Source organism: Macaca mulatta, chromosome 10 (assembly GCF_049350105.2).
Source record: "Macaca mulatta isolate MMU2019108-1 chromosome 10, T2T-MMU8v2.0, whole genome shotgun sequence".
Lineage (NCBI taxonomy): Eukaryota > Metazoa > Chordata > Mammalia > Primates > Cercopithecidae > Macaca > Macaca mulatta.
In genome coordinates this window covers 58,657,248-58,672,320 of record NC_133415.1, presented here as the reverse complement: position 1 = coordinate 58,672,320, position 15,073 = coordinate 58,657,248, and the positions used below count along the sequence as shown (strand labels likewise).

The following is a 15,073-nucleotide window of genomic DNA, read 5'->3' as shown; positions in this document are numbered from 1 at the left end:
GGCCCAGGCAATTTTCCAGGGTTCCTTTTAGACTCAAAAGTAGAGAAGGGTGCCCCAAATAGGCAGAGCACCTCTGGGAAACTGACAGACTGTAGCTGCAAGGCCAAGAGCCTATGGGAGCCCCAACAGCACCCCAGAAAGCTCTGGGGTCCGTGCCCAGCTGACCCCTCTGTGTCTCAGGACATCTAGGGGGTGCCTCTGCACAGGGCACCAGGGCCAGCACTGGGGGGGACTGGGTACAGAGGCTCAGCCAAGCCTCACAGGCAGGCGGGGAGAGACCCTCTCCCACAGCCCCCTTTCCTCTCTGCAGCCCCCAAGCTTCCAAGTGTGCCCTGCACCTGTGTCCACACTGGGCACTCGCCCTCGGGGCACCTTTGGCCGTCACACACCTGCTCTTCTCTCCCTTGAGCCACCCCTCCACAAGCATCCCCTGAGCCGGCTCCCCTCCCTGAGGCCCCTGCTCGGCTGCCCCTGCACACACCTGTCTGTCCCAGACCACGAGCTCCTGCCACCATAGCCCAGCCTCCCGTGTCTGCACCTCCCGCGCCTCTCACCTGCAGGGCCAGCAGGTGTGGCACCTGGGGCGTGTACAGAGGCCAGTGTCATGCATGTCCATGAGTGCCCATTTCACCCCACCCCCAGGGCTGGAGCCTGCTGCCTTGGTTCTGATGACACAGTCCCCAGGCTTGCCTCTGGCTCCTCCATTCTGTGGAGGGCTCACCCAAAGGCATGGTGACCGCACTCCTTCCCTCGGGAGTAAACTGAGTCACCACTCTTCACGGGGCTTGCTCACAGTCAAACCAACTCTGCACTGGGAGCAGCTTTTTCCTGGGCCCAGTAAGCACCTGGACAGCTGTGTCCAGGCCAGCTCAACACCTTCTCTGGGCTGGAGGAGGCCTGGCAACACCGTTGGCACTGTGGTGATGCTGCTCCCGGGTGGGACTGGACGCAGTGCCTCCAGCCACCACTCACACCCACCTGGCCTTGACTTTCTTCAAGGGTCTGGGTCAGCTCTGACTGTGACAGTTGCAGGCTCTGATATTCCTGATTCAGGCATTCAAGTTCAACTTTAAGTTTTTGGATTTGGTCACTCTGTTTTTAAAAAATCAATTGCACAAGTCAAGAAGTATCTGAAGAGTCTGGTATGTAATTCGTGCAGAAACCTCAGAAAATTACAGAAAAGAAAAAAAATTACAAAATTTAAATCCCCATGAACCCACCAACCAAGGCTGGCCCTGTATCCTGCAGCCAATCCCCGGCCCCTCCTCTACACACACGCATCCCCCTGGTGAGACAGTGTTGGGCGCGCCACGCACTGCAGGAAGCGCCTTCTCCTCACCACAGCGGGAGCGTTTCCCAGGGCATTAATTGTGATTTGAAAACATGCTTTTCAATGGCTGTGCTGTGATCCAGTGACTCCCTCAGCTTCTGTTGGTGACTCGGCTGATTTCATTTCTGCTTTGCTATTATAAACAGCACAGCAAGGAAAATGCTGCAGCTGCATCCTTCCACAAGGCTCTCGGGAACATCCCCATAGGAATCATGACGTCAAGGCATGTGGACTTTCTTCAGCCTCTAAGTGTATATTTTGCCAAACTGCCCTCGGGGAACTTTGCACCAATTCCCTCCTCTGTCAGCAGCATGTAAAGCTATTCTGCTATTTTCTTTAGATACTGGAATTTGCCAACACAGCACCGTCCACCTATTTCTCCAAGGCATGCTTGGGAAGTCCCTCACTTCCCTCCAGGCTCCTTAGCGCCTGTCCTGACCTGTTTGCAGCCGCCTCCGCACCTTGCGGCTCCCAGCCTCCAGCACAGCCCAGGTGGAGCTGCCGGCGGCTGAGGCCACCCACCTGCTGCTGCCCGCTGCACGCCACCTCCTCCAGGCTCTGTGTTAACAGCTGAATGGTCACACGATGCTCCTCACTTTGGGCCTGGTGGGTAGAAGCCTCCTGTCCCAGTTGAAGAACCCTGTCGTTGAGCTGGGATAATTGATCCTTGTAGTTCTGATTCTAGGGGGAACAAGTTTTTAAATACATAAGAAAAAAATGTTTTTAATTTTTATTATATATATATATTTGCCCATCATTGGCTATATTTTTATTAAGTAGTTTTTTGCTTTGTTTTGTTTTTCAAGACAGGCCCTCGCTCTGTTGCCCCAGCTGGACTGTGGTGGCACATTCATGGTTCACTGCAGCTGTGACCTCCTAGGCTCAGGCGATCCTCCCACCTCAGCCTCCCAAGTAGCTGGGACCACACGCACACATCACCACTCCCACCTGGTTTTGTTTTTTGGTCAAGACAGGGTCCCTCTGTGTTTCCAAGGCTGGCCCTGAACTCCTAGCCTCAAGGAATCATCCCATCTCAGCCTCCCAAAGTGCTGGGATTACAGGCGTGGGCCACTGAGCCCAGCCCCACCTTGCCCCGTAAAATACTTTTAAGCCAGCAGCTCAATTCGTATCATTGTAATTGCTCTCAACCAGGTACAACTTTGCTCCTGAGGAAATGTCTGGCAATGTCTCTAGGTATTTTTGGTGATCACAGCTGGAGATGGAGGAAGCTGCTGGCACCAACGGCATGGGGCACTCAACACCCTACAACGCAGATCATCTGGCCCCAAACGTCACCAGTGCCGAGGACAGGAAGCCCTGCTCCGGCCCCTAGGAGAAACACACACACATCTAGGCCAACAGAGCGGAGTAGATGCCATGACCATCCAAACCACTGTTTGGAACACTTTTCACGTTTTTCTCATTTCCTCCACGATTATTTTAATATATTTAAAAATATATGGACATTTTAACAAAAAAGCAACCTATTTAAACTTGAGGTATATGAATCCCTTAAGTCTCCTCTGATCTCTGTCACTGAACACACAAGCGTAGCTCTTGGCAGGGTACATGGGTTCAACAAATGGTATGTTTTGCTTTTTCTCAATAGCACCCCCCATAGATAGTGGATTTCAGCACACGTTCAGTGGGTGAACCTGTGAGGGCACCGTGCAGTGAAACAGTGGCAGGAAAGCGGCCCTGCGGTCTGGACCACGGAGGCTCTGCTGTCTGCAGTCACCTGTCGGGAACATCTTCATGCAACCACATTTCTACTTGTTTTTTCCCACCGCAGCTCTTGGGGATTCGAAGCGATGTCCTCTGACCCACTCTCAGCACAATCGACCACGTACACGTCACCTTCCCAGAGTGATGCCAACAACCACTGCCTTTGCTTTTATAGGTTTTACAGGCACATAAGAAAACTGGGACATTGTTTCCATTTGGATTTACTCAAGATTAGGGAGTTCGGCCGGGCGCGGTGGCTCAAGCCTGTAATCCCAGCACTTTGGGAGGCCGAGACGGGTGGATCACAAGGTCAGGAGATCGAGACCATCCTGGCTAACACGGTGAAACCCCGTCTCTATTAAAAAATACAAAAAAACTAGCCGGGCGAGGTGGCGGGGGCCTGTAATCCCAGCTACTCGGAGGCTGAGGCAGGAGAATGGCGTAAACCTGGGAGGCGGAGCTTGCAGTGAGCTGAGAATCGGCCACTGCACTCCAGCCTGGGCGACAGAGCGAGACTCCGTCTCAAAAAAAAAAAAAAAAAAAAAGATTAGGGAGTCCACGAATTTTTCTCATGCAATTCCTTGCAAATTAACCTCACCTCATCCCTTCCCTAGAACCTCGAGCCTGAAGTTAAGAGAAGCTTCCACCACAACATAAGCATGTGGCAGTTATGTCTGGTATAGAGCTCACGTGTTCTATTACATTTTATTGTGAAAATTAGAACTGTTTTAATACTGACACACATTCACCTTGCCCTCTAAAGACAGCCTTGATTTCATGAGTAGAAATGGAATCTTCCTTCAGTTCTTGAGATAAACACAAAGTGGATTTTCTTCTGTTCACCTTTAACATTTAAACTCTTCATTTGGTGGCTGGGTGTGGTGGCTCATGCCTGTAATCCCAGTGCTTTGGGAGGCCGAAGTGGAAGGATAACCTGAGATCAGGAGTTTGAGACCAGCCTGGCCAACATGGCGAAACCCCATCTCCACCAAAAATACAAAAATTAGCCGGGCTTGGTAGCGCACACCTGTAATCCCAACTACTTGGGAGGTTGAGGCAGAAGAATCGGTTGAACCTGGGAGGCAGAGGTTGCAGTGAGCTGACATTACACCACTGTACTCCAGCCAGAGTGACAGAACAACATTCCATCTCAAAACAAACACACACAAAAAAAACTCTTCATTTGGAAATAATTTCAGACTTGAACAGTTGCAAGACTAGAACATGACCACGGAAACCCACCTGCCTTCCATCCCGGCTCCTAGCCAACAACACCCCCCAGAATCTGCTTTGCCCCCCTACACACACAGGCACACACATGTCTTCCCTCCTCCACAGCTGCCTGCCTCCCGGGGACAGCAGCTGTCACACGGCTACTGTGCAGCTACTGCTTCAGGACAGTGGCTTCCATGTCCCCACACTTCATTTTGTCAACGAGCCTGGCAGCATCCTTCCGGGCACAAGATCAGCCGGGCCCTGTCCTGTTGTTTCAGCCTCCTCAAATGTGCAATGTCTCCTCAGCCTCTGTCTCTCATAACTTTGACAGTTTTTGACAAATACAGTTCCATCCCCTCCCATTTGGGGTTTGTCTGGTGCTTCCTTGTGACTCGGGTGACAAGTTCTTGGGCAGATACTGTGCAGGGAGCTGCATCAGGAGGCAGAGATGCTATGTGCTCCTGGTGGCGTTCACGCTGGCCACCTCTTAACTTCGAACTTGCACTCATCTGGCTCTCACTGCAGGAGCCAGCATGAGATGTCAGCAGTTGTCTCCTGGCCGTGTGTTAAAACAAATGACATCTGTGTCAAATATGTTCACTCTGCATCTGCTCCAGCCTTTAGGCCTAATTTCCAGTTTACAAGACAGACAAGTGACATACGACCAGAGTAGCCTACACTCTCAGAAAACAACTGGACAGCTCCAGAACGTGGGATGGCCCATGGGACCACTACCTGGGCTCTTCCAAAAGCCAGTGTCATGGGGAAAAACAGGTCTTCCAGATCAAAACACCAGAGCGACCCTGCAGGGCATGTGTTGTCCAAAGAAGCCTCCAGCAGCTTCTCCCATCCCACGTCCTCTTCTGCAATGTGACCTGAACACTTACCCAGCAGAGAAGCCTCACCGCAGCTCCAGGGACTCAGTGGGAATAACGTGGAGTGACTTCCGAGGAGGGCCTGGGAGCCGTGCCTCCCACCAGCTGCCCCGGAACACTAGCTCCCTGACACCCCCATGACACTCCCTCCAGGTTCAGCCCCATGAGGAGAGGCCCCAGACAGACATGAGCAGAAGGGGTCCCCAGATGACTCTAGCCCTGGCCATTAGGTAACCCCAGCTGTCCAGCTTTCCCAGCTGAGGCCCCCGCATCACAGAGTAGGGACGGCTATGCAGGCTGTTTGTCTGAATGCCTGACCCACAGGTGCCATGAATGCACTCAAGTGGCTGGTTTATGCCAATAAGTTGATCTGACAGCTAAACACAGCTGAACAGAGGCACAGTTACACACAACGTGGCACCCCCAGCTGCATCCTACTGTCAGAAAACTTACTGTACAGGACACTTTTTAATAACTGGAGAAATGAGAATATGGTCTGAATACTGATATGAGGTAACTACTGCTATAGCATTCCTTCAACGTGGCAAGGCAGGAGATGCACTTCCTTTTAAGAGATGCCTGTCGAAATATTGAGGAGTGGAGTATCATGACATTTGGAACTTATTTTCTATTTTTATTATTATTAGAGACAGGGTCTCACTCTGTCACTCAGGCTGGAGTGCAGTGGTATGATCTCCGCTCACTGTAGCCTCAACCTCCCAGGCTTAAGCCATCCTCCCACCTCAGCCTCCCAAGTAGCTGGGACTATAGGTACATGCCAGCACACACAGCTCATTTTTCTTTTTTTGTGGGGAGATGGGGTTTTGTCATGTTGCCCAGGCTGGTCTTGAACTCCTGGGCTCAAGTGATCTGCCCACCTTAGCCTCCCAAAATGCAGGGATTATAGGTATGAGGCACTGCACCCAGCCTACAACTTATCTTCAAATGGTTCAGAACACACACACACACACACACGCACAAGTGAAATACATAGATATGAACAGAACTAAAGTGCACGTGGCAATGTTGATAACAGTTGCATTAATGTTGTGGTAGGTTGGTATATGGATGATCACTGTATATTGTTTCAACTTTCCTGTGTTTAAAGTTTTTCATGATAAAATTTTTGGGGTAAGCAGGGTACACTGGCTCACACCTGTAATCCCAGCAATTTGGGAGGCCAAGGCCGGCGGATAGCTTGAGGTCAGGAGTTCAAGACCACCCTGGCCAACGTGGTGAAACCCTGTCTCTACTAATAATATAAAAATTAGCCAGGCATGGTGGTACATGCCTGCAATCCCAGCTACCCAGGAGGCTGAGGCAGAAGAATTGCTTGAACCTGGGAGGTGGAGGTTGCAGTGAGCCAAGATCGCACCACTGTACTCTAGCCTGGGTGACAGAGTGATAATGAGTCTCGAAAAAACGAAAAACAAAAAAAAAAAAACCCAAACTTTGGGGAGTGTCCAGGCACAGTGTTTGACACCTATAACCCCAGCACTTTGGGAGGCCGAAGCTGGAGGACTGCTTGAGGCCAGGAGTTTGAGAGCAGCCTTGGCAACATAGTGAGACCCCGTCTCTACTAAAAATACAAAACATGAGCTCAGCATGCTGGTGTGCGGCTCCCCAGGTGGGTCATCTGCACAAGCAGCTGGGCCTCGGGCCAGTGCAGAGCCTCAGGCACTCACAACATAGACAGTGCCTGCCTGCCGGTGTCTGTGAGAAGCTGCTCACAGTTTCTAGATCAAAACACCAAAGAGACCCTGCAGGGGATGCCTGTGGTCCCAACTACTGCGTGCCACATGATTCTGAACATCCTTGGGACCACCAGCAGATCTGACTGAGGCAGGGGTCTTCACAGCCACACTCAGTTCCTGACTTCGATGACGCCTGGGGGCCGGTCAGCAACTCACTCTCAAGTCTTTTAGAAGAATGTTCTCCACTTCCTTTTGTAAGTTTAAAACGCTTTCAAAATAATAAAAAAAAAGAAGGGTGGCATGAGCTCCATGCCAGGCATCGATACATCACCTGTCTGGTGAGCACCTCCATCTCAGAGCAGGCCTTTTCCTTGTCTTTCTTTAAAACCTCAATTTCCTTCCTGTTGAAGAAGCACAATTAACAGTGATACCACTTGTGACCAACCAGTGCCTTCTTTCCTGGTCAGCACCCAGGGTAAGAGCAGCATGCGGGTTTGCAGCCACAGTACAGACGCCCACACCTGCCCCTGGCATTCTCCAACCCCTCTTGGTCCCTGCTGTTACCGCTGCTAATGATGACGACGACCCCGTCCTCCGTGGTTTATCCCAAACCACGAAGACTTTAGGAACGTGAAACTGTCAGATTACTAGAGAGCCTCTAGTAATCTACACTGCCAGCATTGTAAGAACGCAAACCCTGCATGACATTCCTCAATCAAATATGTGAATATTTCTTTTGTAAAACATGTAACAGTTCACACTCAGCAGAGTGAACAGAGACTGAAACAGCCTGGCATCTCCGGAGGCATGCCATCAGCGGGGTCCTGACAGACTCAGGAAACCCAGAGAAAAAATGGTTTCTAAAGGAAAACAAGCTTTGAGATTTCAGAAGTGCTGTCATGGAAAGGCAATCCTTGGGTACCTGCTTGGGACTCGCTACTTTAATCACCGCGGCAATTCTGTCATTTCAGAATTACTGTCTATGAGAGCTAAGCTCACCTTGAGATGCATACTTGGGGAAAAAAAGGCCAAACAGTTGTCCTTGGATATGGCTACAGTAGTGACAGCAGAAAGCCACTCTCTCCAGAACACACATTCTCTTCAGTCCCAGCCCTTCCCCAGCTGCACTGAGGGGACACTCCTGCTGTGTCCCCTGACTCTCGCTGATGAATGCCCCCTGCTCTGTCCCGCTGACTCTGACGGGCGCCTCCCTGCTCAATCCCTCGACTCTCACTGATGGGTACCCCCCGTCCGGTCCCCCAACTCTCACTGGTGGCCTCCCTGCCCTGTAACCCCTGACTCTCACTGGCGGGCACCCCCTTGCCCTGTCCCCTGACTTTCCCTGGCGGGCACCCCCTTGCCCTGTCCCCTGACTGACTCTCACTGGTGGGCGCCCCCCTGCCCTGTCCCCTGATTCTCACTGGTGGGCGCCCCCCTGCCCTGTCCCGCTGACTCTCACTGACGGGCACCTCCCTGCTCAGTCCCTCGACTCTCACTGATGGGTGCCCCCCATCCGGTCCCCCAACTCTCACTGGTGGCGTCCCTGCCCTGTAACCCCTGACTCTCACTGGCGGGCGCCCCCTTGCCCTGTCCCCTGACTCTCACTGGCGGGCACCCCCCTACCCTGTCCCCTGACTCTCACTGGTGGGCCCCCCCCACCCTGTCCCCTGACTGATTATCACTGGTGGGCGCCCCCTGCCCTGTCCCCTGACTCTCACTGGTGGGCGCCCCCCTGCCCTGTCCCAACTCTCACTGGTGGGCGCCCCCTTCCCTGTCCCGACTCTCACTGGTGGGCGCCCCCTGCCCTGTCCCGACTCTCACTGGTGGGCGCCCCCTGCTCTGTCCCCTGACTCTCACTGGTGGGCGCCCCCTGCCCTGTCCCGACTCTCACTGGTGGGCGCCCCCTGCCCTGTCCCGACTCTCACTGGTGGGTGCCCCCTGCCCTGTCCCGACTCTCACTGGCGGGCGCCCCCTGCCCTGTCCCCTGACTGACTCTCACTGGTGGGCGCCCCCCTACCCTGTCCCCTGACTGACTCTCACTGGTGGGTGTCCCCCTACCCTGTCCCCTGACTGATTCTCACTAGTGGCCACCCCCTGCCCTGTCCCCCGACTCTCACTGGTGGGCGCCCCCCTGCCCTGTCCCCTGACTCTCACTGGTACCCCCACCCCCATCCTCTCTTGCCTCAGTGCTCAGGTTCCTGACCCTCCCCACACACGTCCCCTCCCCCAGCTCTTGTTCACTGAAATTGATAAACCAGCAATGACCCTCCGAGGAAGGCAGAGCTGAAACTGTTATCAGGAGAGGAGCCTAGGAGCACCTCTGACCCCTACAGACACTGTTGTGGCCTCCCCCAATCCCTAAGTGCGACGTGGAGCATCTCCGTGTGGTGAGCAGCGCCCGTGCTGGTGCTGGGGCTCTGCTCGCAGTCCCGACCATGCTGCGGGCGCCCTGCCCCACTTCCCACACCAAGGAGCTGGGGTGTTCAGGTGCCACCCACACGAGGAAGGAGCCCAGAGCCTCCCACATCTGCCGAGTCGTTCAGAAGTTAACAAGGCTCACAGTTTAGGGTTTTCCGGAATGCAGGGCTAATCTGAGAACACTTCCCATGGTCTATATGGAGACTGCATAAGGTCACTCTATGGAGGGCAAAACGCACCCCCAGAAGGTCTGGGTGGGGGCGTGGCCCTTACCTCTGTGCATTGTGAGTGCTTTCTGCAGCTTCAAGCTCTTGCCGAACCCTTCCCAGGTCGTTTTTCAACAAAGCGTTTTCTTCGGAAAGTCTATGGAACTCCAGTCTGCGTTAAAATTGAGGAAAGACCGGTGAGCACCTGGGAAGCCACATGCGGTCGCGGAGACTGGCTCTGCAGCAGGGAGTCCTGAGAACTGTGCGTCGCCATCTCCCCGTCCCTGGAGGTGGCGCCAGACACCCTTCCTTTCCCTCTTCCTGTACCAGGTGTTAAGGTCTTGGATCTCCCATGAGCCAAGCCACAGAAAACCAAGCTCTCTTAGCTTCTAAACTGCCACGCTGTCAAGTCACAAATGCACTCAGAACCTTGGGTTTTGCTTATGCTGAGTTTATAGCTGACCTGCTCCTGCATCTGTGGCCTCTCACCAAACACATGTGTGTCCTGGGTGCCAGTGCTGGGTGTGAGTTCTCAGGTACTGCAGGGTACTCATCCCTGGCAGTGAACCCAGCGTGGAGCTAAGAAACCCAGGAATCAGAAGGCCAAGATATACGGGAAACCTTTGCTAGGTGAATCTCAAAGTGGGAAAAGGCAGGGATAGACAGCCGCTACGGGAACCAAGTCTGCCTGGGGCCGTCTTTGTTCTCTGACAACTCAGAGAGTCCCTGCTTGGGTAATGCCATTGATTTGACAGAGGAAGATGGCAATTTACCAGTGAAGATCACTAATGGGAGCCAGGTGTGGCATCATGCATCTGTAATCCCAGCTACTGGGGAGGTTGAGGCAGGAAGACTGCTTGAGTCCAGGAGTTTGAGACCCTCCTGGGCAACACAGTGAGACCCTGTCTTTTAAAAAAAAAAAAAAAAAAAGATCACCAGTGAAGTAGCTTAAGACCCCTACTTGCAACCCAGAGAATGCATTCTTAATACTGACTGGTAAGGCTAACGTTTATTCCCCAAATAGGTCTCTATATGGTACTAGCTTCTTATTTTTTCAGTCTGAAAATACTGAAAGCCACATGATCTCACCATGTTCACTTCATGTATTTTTTTTTTTCTTTGAGATGGGATCTCATTCTGTCACCCAGGCTGCAGTACAGTGGCACAATCATGGCTCACTGCAGCCTTGAACTCCTGGGCCCAGGAGCTGGGACTACGGTAGGCATGCGTCACCACACCTGGATAATTTTTGTTGTGGTTGAGATGGGGTCTCGATATGTTGCCCAGGCTGGTCTTGAATTCCTGGTGATCCTCTCACCTCAGCCTCCCAAAGTGCTGGGATCACAGATGTGAGCCACCATGCCTAGCCCGCTTTATGTATTATGCTTATAATAGTAAACATAAGTTCTTCTTCATATGCCTTCATTTTATCTCATGAGGAACTAAAGACAAAAGTAAATAGAAGTCACTGGAATTAAAAGCAGCAAAAGGTTTCAAGCAGGAGAGTTCTGTGTTTTTAAACTATCACTCTGGCTCCAGAATAGAGAACAAGTTGATGCAAAGCTGAAAGCTGAGGGGTGCCCCACCCCATCCCCTACACGACGGCCAAACAACTAGATCCTGCGCAAAGCTGATCGTAACCTCTGTGACTCTCCTCATGAAAAGAAAAGGTAACCTGCAACAAAATCCTGGAAGCTGAAACCAACGCGGTGAGCATTATGCAATACAAAGCTGTGGGGACCCTGCAACCAATGCCTATGTCAGCACTACTATCAGCAGAATGGAAAAGCTGCATTGTGGACACCTGCACCAGCCAGGGCCCTGCAAGGAGGTTCAGATGGTTCCAGATTAGCAGCCTCCCACTTCTCTGCAAAAGCAATAGCATCCCATATAAGGCTCTTCACATTCCCAGAGATTAACGTCAAGCAAATATGAGCTCACAATCAAAGATCACCATAACATACATGGAGCAAAGCCACCCATAAAGGACAGCAGAAGCCAGAAGCCAGAATTCAATCCCCTAGAAACTGCAGGTATTGGAATTATTAGACACAAACTAAAAATAAGTGTTATGAAATGTTTACATAAATAAAAGATGGAAACAAACAATGAACAAGCAACAAGAAACTATTGACAATGATCAGATAGGACCAAACAGAATTTTTAGAAATGAACAAAAAGTCAGTGTCAAAATTAAAACTCATGGAATGGGTTAAATAGCAGATTACACAGAGCTGAAAGAAAGAGATACTGACCTGGAACACAGAGGTATGTAAAAAATATCCCAAATGTGATACAGACAGAAGACGGAAAATATAAAAGAGAGGCTGAGAAATAAAGTGAAATGCTCTAACATTCATATATCTAATTGAAGAAAATAGTGGGAGGAAAGGCTATATATATATATATACACACACACACACATATATATACACACACACATATATACACACACACACACATATATATACACACACACACATATATATATATATATTTTGAGACAGAGTTTTGCTCTTGTTGCCCAGGCTGGAGTGCAGTGGTGCAATCTTGGCTCACCACAACCTCCAGAGAGGCAATATTTTAATAGTGATGGCTGAGAGGTTTTCATGAGATACCAATGCAATCCATACATTCAACAGAGAAAATATTTCTTTTCTTTTTTTTTTTTTTTGAGACGGAGTCTAGCTCTGTTGCCCAGGCTGGAGTGCAGTGGCCGGATCTCAGCTCACTGCAAGCCCCGCCTCCCGGGTTCACGCCATTCTCCTGCCTCAGCCTCCTGAGTAGCTGGGACTACAGGCGCCCGCCACCTCGCCCGGCTAATTTTTTTTGTATTTTAGTAGAGACGGGGTTTCACCGTGTTAGCCAGGATGGTCTCGATCTCCTGAACTCGTGATCCGCCCGTCTCGGCCTCCCAAAGTGCTGGGATTACAGGCTTGAGCCACCGCGCCCGGCCTCTTTTCTTTTTTTTTCTTTTGCTCTGCCACCCAGGCTGGAGCGCAGTGGTGCAATCTCAGCTCACTGCAGCTTCAACCTCCCAGGCTCAAGTGATCCTCCCATCTAGCCTCCCAAATAGCTGGGACCACAGGTGCGTGCCACAATGTGTGACTAATTTTTCTTAAGTTTCTGTAGAAACAGTCTCCTTACGTTGCCCAGACTGATCTTGAACTCCTGGGTTCCCAAAGTCCTGGGATTATAGGTGTGAACCACCGTGCCTGGCTGGGACAATATTTTCCAAGTAGAATGAACAAAAAGAAAACTACGCCTATACCCACAATACAACAATCCCATTTCTAGGTACGGCCTAACATAATGCTCCAAAAGACACATGCAAGAACGTTCAGTGCCGTTCCATTTGTGAGAGCCAAAAACTAGGAACTACCCAAATGCCCATCAACAGGAGAAAATAATAAACTGTGGTATGTTCACACAACAGAATACCATATAGCAATGCAAATGTATGAACTACAGCAGCAACACAGGTGAATCGCACAACCAGGTTGAGCCAAGAAAGTCAGACACAGAAGAGTACACGCTTCATGATTCCTCTCCGTAAAGTAAAAACACAAGCAAACTGAATCTATGCTGTTAACAAGTGGTTACCCCTGGGGACTCTGGTGAATTCCATCTCTTGTTCTGGGCGCGCTGGTAACACACATGTGTTCAATTTGTTGACAGTTCTCCTAATTGTACATATATATGCCTTTTCTTATGTGTATCACACTTTAATAAAAAGTTAAAAAGAGGCTGGACATGGTGGCTCACACCTGTAATCTCAAGGAGGATCCACTTTGGGAGGCTGAGGCCAGAGGATCGCTTGAGGCCAGGAGTTTGAGACCAGTCTGGGCAAAATAGTGAGACTCTATCTCTATAATTAATAAATTAATAAATAAATAAATAAAATAAAATAAACAAAAAGTGGCCAGGCATGGTGGCTCAGGCCTTATGTAATTCCAGTACTTTGGGAGGATGAGGCAGGCAAATCACTAGAGGCCAGGAGTTCAAGACCAGCCTGGCCAACATGGTGAAACCCTGTCTGTAGTAAAAATACACACACACACACACACACACACACACACACACAAATCAGCTGGGCATGGTGGTGGGCACCAGTAATCCCAGCTACTTGGGAGGCTGATGCAGGAGAATTGCTTGAACTCAGGAGGCAAAGGTTGCAGTGAGCTGAGATTGTACCACTGCACTCCAGCCTGGGCAACAGAGTGAGACTTCATCTCAAATAAACAAATAAATAAAATAAAAATAAATAAAAATAAAGTTAGAAATGCACAGCAAAGAAAAACCACTAAAGATAAAGGTCTGAGAAGTAGCCAGAGCACAAAAGTCAGATACCTACTGTGGATGGCACAATACTGGCCTCTAACGGAGACTATGTGACATTACACAGCAGGGGGAATGAAGGCTGCTCATTCTCTGACTGTAGATTACTCTGGATTCTCCAGAGGAACCCAACATAATCACGAGGGTCCTTAGAGGTAGAAAGCGGAGGCAGAAGAGTCAGTGTTGGAGTGAGGTGATGTGAGGAGGACTCGGTCACCCAGGGCTGGCTTCCAGGATGGAAGGATGCCTCAAGCCAAGGCCGCTGGAGAAGGCGAGGCAGGCAGCTCCCTTCGGGGCCTCTGGATGGCCCCGCAGCCCTGCCAGCACTTCACTCCTAGCCCAAGGAGACCCTTTCCTCTTCCAACCTCCAAAACTATAACATTGCGCTTTTGTGCCTTGTTAAGCCACCAAGTCCGTGGAATGAAGAGCAGATGGATCAAGGGCCTTTCACGCAGCATCAGCAACCAGGTCTCTGACACCGAGAGAAGACATTCCAAGGGTAGAAAGGCGGCCCTTTAATGGCTAATCTAGATTTGTGTCCCTAAGAATACTGTCTTACAAAAATGAAAGAACATTTAAGACACTTTTCAGATAAGCAAAAACAGGAAATTTACTACAAACAGAGTTTCACTAAAGGAACTTCTTTTTTCTGAGATGGAATCTCGCTCTGTCACCCAGGCTGGAGTGCAGTGGTGTGATCTTGGCTTACTGAAACCTCTGCCTCTTAGGTTCAAGCAATTCTCCTGCCTCAGCTTCCTGAGTAGCTGAGACTACAAGCATATGCCACCATGCCCAGCTAATTTTTGTTTTTTGTTTTTGGAGACAGAGTTTCGCTCTTGTTGCCCAGGCTGGAGTGCAGTGGTGCGATCTCGGCTCACTGCAACCTCCGCCTCCCAGGTTCAAGCGATTCTCCGGCCTCAACCTCCCAAGTAGCTGGGATTACAGGCACATGCCACCACACTAATTTTTGTATTTTTAGTAGAGACGGGGTTTCACCACGTTGGCCAGGCTGGTCTCGAACTTCTGACCTCAGGTGATCTACCCACCTCGGCCTCCCAAAGTGCTGGGATTACAGGTGTGAACCACCACACCCCAGCTGTTACGAAGTTTTAAATTCCTGATTCCTGGTGGTGCATGCCTATAATCCCAGCTACTTAGGAGGCTGAGGCTGGAGAATCGCTTGAACCCGGGAGGCAGAGGTTACAGTGAGCTGAGATAGCACCACTGCACTCCAGCCTGGGCCACAAAGCAAGACTCTGTCTAAAAAAAACA

At 50.7% G+C, this 15,073-nt stretch overlaps 1 protein-coding gene across 41 annotated transcripts in view; it reads right to left on the bottom strand.

Annotated features, from left to right (window-relative positions):
• The window catches only part of NINL (ninein like), a 136,312-nt gene that overhangs the window by 6,609 nt on the left and 114,630 nt on the right, over positions 1-15,073 (bottom strand). For 32 of the 41 annotated variants that reach the window (XM_077951052.1, XM_015149635.3, XM_077951082.1 and 29 more), the window contains 4 exons: positions 9,531-9,635; positions 7,171-7,240; positions 1,853-2,011; positions 979-1,092 (listed from right to left, as the gene is read on the bottom strand). In XM_077951052.1, coding sequence (XP_077807178.1) covers positions 979-1,092; positions 1,853-2,011; positions 7,171-7,240; positions 9,531-9,635 — 448 coding nt within the window. Of the gene's footprint in view, positions 1-978; positions 1,464-1,852; positions 2,012-7,170; positions 7,241-9,530; positions 9,636-10,236; positions 10,370-15,073 lie in introns of those variants that run through there. The other 9 variants (XM_077951070.1, XM_077951069.1, XM_077951064.1 and 6 more) reach the window with 4 other exon arrangements.